Raw genomic sequence first — 10000 nt, forward strand, 5'->3', positions numbered from 1 at the left:
TACTGTGTGTGTGTGTGTGTGTGTGTGTGTGTGTGTGTGTGTGTGTGTGTGTGTTGTTGGTACTGTGTGTGTTTGTGTGTTTGATTGTTGTTGGTACTGTGTGTGTTTGTGTATCTCTGTGTGTATGTGTGTGTGTGTGTGTGTTGGTACTATGTGTGTGTGTGTGTGATGTTGGTACTGTGTGTGTGCGCGTGTGTGTGTGTTTGTGTGTTGTTGGTACTGTGTGTGTGTGTGTGTTGTTGGTACTGTGTGATTGAGTGTGTGTGTATCTCTGTGTGTATGTGTGTGTGTGTGTTGTTGGTACTGTGTGATTGAGTGTGTGTGTATCTCTGTGTGTATGTGTGTGTGTGTGTGTTTTTGTGTGTTGTTGGTACTGTGTGTGTGTGTGTGTGTGTGTGTTGTTGGTACTGTGTGATTGAGTGTGTGTGTATCTCTGTGTGTATGTGTGTGTGTCTGTGTGTTGGTACTGTGTGTGTGTTGTTGGTACTGTGTGTGTTGTTGGTACTGTGTGTGTTGTTGGTACTGTGTGTTTGTGTGTATCTCTATGTATTGTTGGTAATGTGTGTGTGTGTGTTTTTGTGTATTGTTGGTACTTTTTGTGTGTTTGTTTGTGTGCGTGTTTGTTGTGAGTACTGTGTGTGTGTGTGTGTGTGTGTGTGTGAGTGTGTGTGTTGTTTGTACTGTGTGAGTGAGTGTGTGTGTGTTTTTGTGTGTGTGTCTGTCTGTGTGTGTGTGTGTGTGTGTGCGTGTGTGTGTGTATCTTACATTTCTTCAGTCCTGGTTTCATCCTGTTCTCCCCTCCATGATCCACCCTGAATAACAAACACACACACACAATAATTAAAACTACTAATTGTAATCAGTCGTAGTAAATGAGTATCAGTTGAAATAAATCAGTTTTAAGGAACAATAGCAAATCAGTAATAAACAGTAGTAGTAAAGCAATAATAAGCAGTACTAATAAGGCAGTAATAGGCAGTAATCGTAAGTCAGTAGTAATCAGTAGTAGTAAGTCAGTACTAGCAGTGGTAGTATTTCAGTAACAAGCAACAGTAGTAAGTCATAATTAAGCATAAGTAGTAAGTCAGTAATAAGCTGCAGTAATAAGGCAGTAATAAGCAGTAGTAGTAAATCAGTATCAGTAGTGGTAGGTCTGTAGGAGCCAGATCTTAGTTTAAATTGATTTTCCTTGAGGGACTCTTATTTTGACACTTGCCACATGATACACCACCAGTTAGGATGGCATCTTCTTTAGGCACAGGTTCAGCCTCATAGCTTAGACATGGAGGACGCTGGGAACAATCAGTTTTACCGCTCATGCTTATCGATTAAAGCTCACTGATTAACGCCCAACCTTCTACACACTCACCTCAACCTTCTACACACTCACCTCATAATAAGTCAGTAATAAACAGTAGTAGTAAGTCAGTAATAAGCAATATTACTAAGTCATCAATAAGCACAAGTTGTAATCAGTAATAAGTAGCAGTAATAAGACATTAATAAGCAGTATAAGTAAGTTAGTAATAAGCACAAGTAGTAGACAGAGAGAGAGAGAAAGAGACAGTGAGAGAGAGAGACAAAGAGAGACAGAGAGAGAGAGAGACAGAGAGAAACAGAGACAGACAGAAACAGAGAGAGAGAGAGAGAGAGAGAGAGTGAGAGAGAGAGAGAGACAGAGAGAAACAGAGAGACAGACAGAAACAGAGAGAGAGATAGAGAAACAGAGAGAGAGTGAGAGAGAGACAGAGAGTGAGAGAGAGAGAGACAGAGAGAAACAGAGAGACAGACAGAAACAGAGAGAGAGAGTGAAACAGAGAGAGAGAGACAGAACTCTGTCTGTTCTGCATCAGAACAACAACAACAACAGCCAGCAGGAGAACTGCACTCTCTACTACAGCAGCAGAGAGACGAGATCAGAGAACCACAGCAGGCCATGAGAGAACCAGAGGACGACAACCAGTATCTGAGAACGGCTTTACGGAGAGTGACAGAGGAGCTGACCACAGTCACACAGTCCACCACCCCGACCCAGACACTGCAGCACAGCCAGAGTGAGGAGCAACCACAGACCAAGAATGGGCTCACTTCGTCCCCCACCCTCACCCCCTCTAAAGCACCACCGCTGATCCAGCCCTCACATTCTACCCTTCCCACTTCTTTCTCCTCACCCTCTACAACCTCTACCCCCCCGAAACCACTCTACCAAAACCCACACAGACGCTCACAACGGACCTCCACAACACTGTAAAACCTGCACACAACACTCAGACACCACCACCCTCTGAGAAGAAACAGCACCAAATAATATTCATGAGTGACTCCAACGGGAAATATGGGGACATGAAGCGTCTTTTCCCAAACAAAAACTCAACAAAGGTCTGGACTCCAACCACATCAAAAGCCACTGATCAGCTATCAAGCATGGATCGAGAAGGAGTTCAGCACATCATCATTCATACCGGAACCAATAATCTCACTGAAGGAGGCAGAAACATACCTGAAGCACTCAAACAAACAGCCATGAGAGCCAGCAGGAGATTCCCCACAGCTACAGTCACCATCTCCACCTTACTACCACGACTGGACGCACCACAACACGCCATCAACAACATCAATGCACTACAGACTGTGTACACAGGTACCAAGTGTTCAAGTAGTGCTTCATGGACAAATTCTTCATGCACACCTGTACGATCGACTCCATCTCAACCAAAAAGGAGTGAAACTATGTGTAAAAAACATTAAAGACACAGTTCTACACCAGAACAGACCTACAGTCCACTCCAGACTGGGACGCCCAACTGAACAGCTCTACTCATCCCAGAACCTTCACCCCAGCAGAGCAGCCAGAGACCCCAGAGAGGTTTTCAGTGCCTCCACCCCCACTTCACTGCACACCCCACATCACCAGCCTCTTCAAATCCAGAACAACCACAGCCTCAGACCACCCCTCATTCAGCACCACAGCCTGAGACTTACGCTGCTGTAGTGGCCCGAGGAACTCCACCTGCACCCACCCAGCTACAGTCCAGTCAGATAAGAGACTTTATCACCCTGGTCTGTCACAAACTACTTAACTAGTTCTACTTTCTACTGTTTTACTTGTATTTGTTTAAATATGTGTTTAAATATGTGTATATATATATATATATATATATATATATATATATATATATATATATATCTTTTAAATTCAGATACATTAGTCATTACTATTAATTCACTTGAGATTATTCGAAAAACAGTGATTACTTCATCTTATGGTTAGATGATTGGTTATAGATTGGATACCTCTTTGTGAAATACCTGTAATTGACTGACAATGGCTTCTTTTTCAGTTAGTTGTTGGAATATTCAAGGTTCATTCTCTTCAACATTTGGTTCAAAATTGACGAATCCAGATTTTGTAAATAGTGTATATAATAGAGATTTAATCATCTTACAAGAAACATGGGATAACCACATCAATTCTCTCTGCCCAAACCATTACACAGAACTACACGCACCTCCTACAAAACACCATCATATCAAAGCTGGTAGAAACTCTGGTGGTTTACTTGTGTGGTATAAAGAAGAATACAGATCATTTATAACCCCAATCAAAACAGGTAAAAACCATCTATGGATCAAAATTAACATGAATCTGTTAGAAACTGACAGAGATGTCTATTTATGTACAGTTTATATACCTCCACCAAATTCTCCTCATTATTTAGAAGACACCTTTGAAAACCTTCAAAAGGAAATAAGCCATTTTCAGAGCTTAGGCTACATTTTGCTCTGCGGTGATATAAATGCTAGAACTGGCAGAGAACAAGATTTTATTGATTTAGAGGAAATTACACACGTACCTAAACAAACCCCCTCTACCACACACATATAACAACTCAGAGACAAAGTTACGACAGTGTAATTAACAAACATGGGAAACATGTTCTTCAGTTATGTAAAAGCCTCAGTCTGTACATCGTCAATGGCAGGACGAGAGGAGATTCCCTGGGCAGATTCACCTACTGCTCTGTACTGGGCAGCAGCGTAGTAGATTACGCCACCACAGACATGAATCCTGGACACATCAATGCTTTCACAGTCTTACCACAACTCCATTTATCAGATCACAGCCCAACAGTACTATACTGAAAAAATCAACAAAAGAAAAAAACAAACAAGTCCAAAACAAAGAACCCAAAAACATACAGATGGACAGAACAGAGCATCACTGATTACACAGCAGCTTCAGACTCTGAGAAGATCCAGCTAATGCTGGATACGTTCCTTGAAACAAACTACAAGACTAACAAAAAAGGCATAAACTTAGCAACAGATGATCTAAACAAAGTTTTCTACCAGCTGACAAAACTATTAAAACTAAGGACATTAAGAACCAAAAAATCGAAACAAAAACCAAAGGAAATGTGGTTCGACTCAGAGTGTTTAATATCAAAGAAAACCTTACGAAAATTGTCCAATAGAAAACACAGAAATCAAACTGACCAACAAGCTAGACTAGAATATCTCCAAGTACTTCAACAATATAAAAAAATAATTAGCACTAAAAAAAGCAATACATGAAGTATGAATTCAGTAAAATGGAAAAAGCCATTAATGAAAATTCCTTTTGGAATCTTTGGTACAAATACAGTACAGCCCATTCCAAAACTACCCCAATAAAAAATGGCAAAACGTGGAAAACATACTTTGAAGAGCTTTATAAAAATCCAGAATGCAATAATTTAAATTCAAACAATCTCAGAAAAAAATTAGAATCAGCAATAAAAAATAACCTGTGCCCTCTAGATTATCCCATCACCATAGAAGAGCTACAAGAAATACTCACAGCTCTTAAAAGTGGAAAAGCATGTGGAATCGACAACATTAAGAATGAAATGTTAAAACTCAGTAGTCCTAAATTACAACTGGCCATCCTAAAACTGTACAGTCTAGTGGTCAAAAGTGGAATTTTCCCTGTGCTCTGGAATAGAGGCCTCATTACACCAGTATATAAAAGCGGTGATAAATTTGACCCTCGTAACTACAGAGGTGTCTGTGTGAACAGCAATATAGGCAAAGTCTTTAGAGAGATTATTAGCATATTTAATGGAACATAACGCACTATCAAAAGGACAAATCAGCTTCTTACCAAAACACAGGACAACAGATCATATTTACACCCTAAATACACTCATTCAAAAACACGTCCATCGCAAAACAAAGGAAATATATTTGCTTGTTTCGTCAACCTTAAAAAAGCTTTTGATTCTGTTTGGCACATTGGACTATTCTTCCAATTACTCCAAACTGGTATAGGAGGAAAAGTCTATGATTTAATTAAATCCAAATATAATGATAACAAATGCGCAATTAAATTAGGGAACAAAAGAACAGAATTCTTCAAACAAGGACGTGGAGCATCAAGGCTGTAACTTATCCCCAACCCTCTTCAACATATACATCAACAACCTGGAACAACCCTGGAACAACCATCAAATGTAGGATTAGAACTGAATAAGGAAGAAATAAAATTCCTTTTATACGCAGATGATTTAGTCTTGTTAGCTCCTGCAGCACAAGGCTTACAAAAACACAAACTCATTAGGAGACTACTGTCAAAATTGTGCATTAGACATCAACATCAATAAAACCAACATTATGATTTTTCAAAAAAAAGCCAGATCACACAAATCAAAATTCCACTTTACGTTTGGCGAGACTTTATTACAGCACTATGGAATATAATTACTTAGGACTAATAATCAATGCATCTGGTAACTTTAGCAGGACAATGAATGCACTGATAGAAAAAGCAAGAAAAGTATATTTTACTATTAAACGATCAATAAACACACTCAACCCACCAATCCAAATTTGGCTAAACATATTTAGTTATGTAATTAAACCCATACTCTTGTATGGCAGTGAAGTATGGGGACCAATAATTTATCAAAAAGACACATTATGGGACTCGACTCTTATAGAAAAGATTCATTTACAATTTTGTAAAGAAATCTTAAAAGTACATCGCAATGCAGCCAATCTGGCGTGCAGAGCAGAGCTGGGCGAGTTTCCTCTCTCCCTCCCCAACGAGCTTTAAAATTCCGCCATCACCTCACAGGCACATCCAGAGTCCTACCACCACACAGCGCACCTTAGCAACCGCACACACCCAGAAACAGACCCCCTCAGACCCCTCACAGATAAACATCACCTGCAAACCACAGCCCAGTTCACACTCTCACCAACACACACCACAGCCCAGTTCACACTCTCACCAACACACACCACAGCTCAGTCCACCCTCTCACCATCACACACCACAGCTCAGTCCACCCTCTCACCATCACACACCACAGCTCAGTCACCATCTCACATCAACACCACAGCTCAGTCCACCCTCTCACCATCACACACCACAGCTCAGTCCACCATCTCACCATCACACACCACAGCCCAGTACACCCTCTCACCAACACACACCACAGCTCAGTCCACCCTCTCACCATCACACACCACAGCTCAGTCCACCCTCTCACCATCACACACCACAGCCCAGTACACCCTCTCACCATCACACACCACAGCCCAGTACACCCTCTCACCAACACACACCACAGCTCAGTCCACCCTCTCACCATCACACACCACAGCCCAGTCCACCCTCTCACCATCACACACCACAGCCCAGTACACCATCTCACCAACACACACCACAGCCCAGTCCACCCTCTCACCATCACACACCACAGCTCAGTCCACCCTCTCACCATCACACACCACAGCCCAGTCCACCATCTCACCAACACACACCACAGCTCAGTCCACCCTCTCACCATCACACACCACAGCCCAGTCCACCATCTCACCATCACACACCACAGCCCAGTACACCCTCTCACCAACACACACCACAGCTCAGTCCACCCTCTCACCATCACACACCACAGCCCAGTACACCCTCTCACCATCACACACCACAGCCCAGTACACCCTCTCACCAACACACACCACAGCTCAGTCCACCATCTCACCATCACACACCACAGCCCAGTACACCCTCTCACCAACACACACCACAGCTCAGTCCACCCTCTCACCATCACACACCACAGCTCAGTCCACCCTCTCACCATCACACACCACAGCTCAGTCCACCCTCTCACCATCACACACCACAGCCCAGTACACCCTCTCACCAACACACACCACAGCTCAGTCCACCCTCTCACCAACACACACCACAGCTCAGTCCACCCTCTCACCATCACACACCACAGCCCAGTACACCCTCTCACCATCACACACCACAGCCCAGTCCACCATCTCACCATCACACACCACAGCTCAGTCCACCCTCTCACCATCACACACCACAGCTCAGTCCACCCTCTCACCATCACACACCACAGCCCAGTCCACGATCTCACCATCACACACCACAGCCCAGTCCACCATCTCACCATCACACACCACAGCCCAGTCCACCCTCTCACCATCACACACCACAGCTCAGTCCACCCTCTCACCATCACACACCACAGCTCAGTCCACCCTCTCACCATCACACACCACAGCCCAGTCCACGATCTCACCATCACACACCACAGCCCAGTCCACCCTCTCACCATCACACACCACAGCCCAGTCCACCATCTCACCATCACACACCACAGCCCAGTCCACCATCTCACCATCACACACCACAGCCCAGTCCACCATCTCACCATCACACACCACAGCCCAGTCCACCATCTCACACCACAGCCCAGTCCACCATCTCACCATCACACACCACAGCCCAGTCCACCCTCTCACCAACACAGATCAGAATGATCCACAAAACATACCAAAAACAATATATCAACAATTGGACCAGTGAAATTGCCACAGTTAATAAATTAGAATGCTGCAGATCCTGAAGAGAGAATACAGACTAGCAGATTATCTGATCAAAATAAACCCAAAGAAAGAAACATCTTAACAGTGTTCAGACTGAGTGATCACAGTTTAGAAACAGAAAAAGGCCATAAAACACTGGAGGCCCAGAGAAGAACGAGTATGTAATCAGTGCAGTTCAGGACAAACAGAAACAGAGCAGCACTTTCTCTCCTCCTGTAACAGATATAAAGACCTCAGAGAAGATTATTCAGCTCAGTTACAACTTATATCCCATCATTTAAGGAGGAAATGACTAAAGCTGAAGATCTGTTAGGGGTGTGTTTAGGAGAGACTCCAGAATGTGCTGAACTATCAGCTAAATATGTTTACAGCCTCCACAAATGCAGAGAACAGAGCGACACAGCGCCTTAAACTGATCCCATGGATATATATCATTTATCTGATCTGTGTGTATTTTACAATGTGTATATGTGTGTATGTGTGTGTATGTGTGTGTATGTATATGTGTGTATGTATGTGTGTGTATGTGTGTGTATGTATATGTGTGTATGTATGTATGTGTGTGTATGTGTGTGTATGTATGTATGTGTGTGTATGTGTGTGTATGTATATGTGTGTATGTGTGTGTATGTATGTATGTGTGTATGTACATATGAATATTTTATTATTTTACTCTTTTATACATTATTTCCTTCTTCACCTTTATCTTCATATTCTACTAGGATAATTTAATTGCTTTGGCAACAATTGATCATTACAATTCATGCCAATAAAGTTATTTGAATTGAATTGAATTGAGTGAAAGAGAGCGAGTGAGAGAATAAGACAGAGAGAGAGAGACAAAGAGAGAGACAGAGACAGACAGAGAGAGAGTGAGAGAGCGAGACAAAGAGAGACAGAGTGAGAAAAAAGAGAGAGAGAGACGCCACTGCTCCTGAAATATGATCTAAATTTAGGTCTTACAGTGAGACAAACAGAGGAAATAACTAAAAAAATTAATTATTAAATTGCTAACAACAGTTTTTGTAAGTTTTTTTTCTTATATTTTACTAAATCCTTTGAGAAAACACCAAAAGAAGAAATCAAAGCTCAGCGGTCTGACAGAGAGGCTAACTGCTAGCTGAACTCAGAGCACAGCGGCTGAACTAAAGAGAGGAGAAAAGGAAAAAGAACTCCAGATACGACAATAAAGAACACACAGCAGGGCAGGACCTACTAATGAACTATAAAACTGCCTAAAAGCTGAAAACTGACAACAACAAAGCTCAAACTCAGCTTTCCCAGCTAACAGCTAGTAGCTTAAGCTAACTGCTAAAGTTCCAGATGCCCCCCAGACGCAGCCGTTAGATGTTCGGTCGCCATGGAAACCGAGCCAGTGCAGAGAGGTGGAGTTTCCCATGAAGTGTAAGAGTGAAAAAGAAAAAATAAAGAAAAGACCCTAAAAGAGAACCAGACACTCTGTACACAGACTTCATCCGGCCTTACGGCAAGAGGATTAAAAACACCCTGATCTTCCACTCCGCCACCCCGTCCGCACGGACATCTGCAATCTGCAGACACTACAGATTCACCTTTAAAGAGGGCATCGGCAGAGGAGGAAGAACCACTGTCTGCACAGACGGACACCTGGACACTGACAACCCTGTACTGACCATCACCTCCTACACTAAGGGCACAGCGTTAGTGCAGGGAGACGAGATCAGCCTGGACTCCTTTGAGGAGATCTTTCCCCAGCTGAAGGCTGAGGTGGAGAGAGAGGCGGCCAGCGCCGCTGTGGACAGTACAGACTCTGAGGAAGATGGTGCAGAGGCTCCGCCCACACTGCCCACCACAGCCCCTCCCCCTCCCCCCTCTGACAGGCAGCTGAGAGAGAGTCTGGCTCTGCTGGAGCTGGACTTTACTGAGTTCAAAGAACATACACAGGCCAGACTCTCGGACAGCAACACCAACAGCCCCATCCAGCAGCTCCAGGAGGAGGTCCAGCAGCTAAAGAAGGAGAGCCAGGCCAGCATAGCCGAGCTCAGAGAGAGCCTGAGAGAGTTACAGCAGGAAAACCACAGCCTACGAGCACAGATAACAAAACTAAAGGAAAAAGGAGCAACAA

At 43.4% G+C, this 10000-nt stretch overlaps 1 protein-coding gene across 1 annotated transcript in view; it reads right to left on the minus strand.

Annotated features, from left to right (window-relative positions):
- LOC118801115 (NACHT, LRR and PYD domains-containing protein 12-like) overlaps positions 1 to 10000 on the minus strand; it is a 63619-nt gene that overhangs the window by 9150 nt on the left and 44469 nt on the right. Inside the window, exon 4 of the mRNA XM_036561288.1 lies at positions 766 to 812. Coding sequence (XP_036417181.1) covers positions 766 to 812 — 47 coding nt within the window. The remainder of the gene's footprint in view (positions 1 to 765; positions 813 to 10000) is intronic.

Source organism: Colossoma macropomum, unplaced genomic scaffold, assembly GCF_904425465.1.
Source record: "Colossoma macropomum unplaced genomic scaffold, Colossoma_macropomum, whole genome shotgun sequence".
NCBI lineage: Eukaryota > Metazoa > Chordata > Actinopteri > Characiformes > Serrasalmidae > Colossoma > Colossoma macropomum.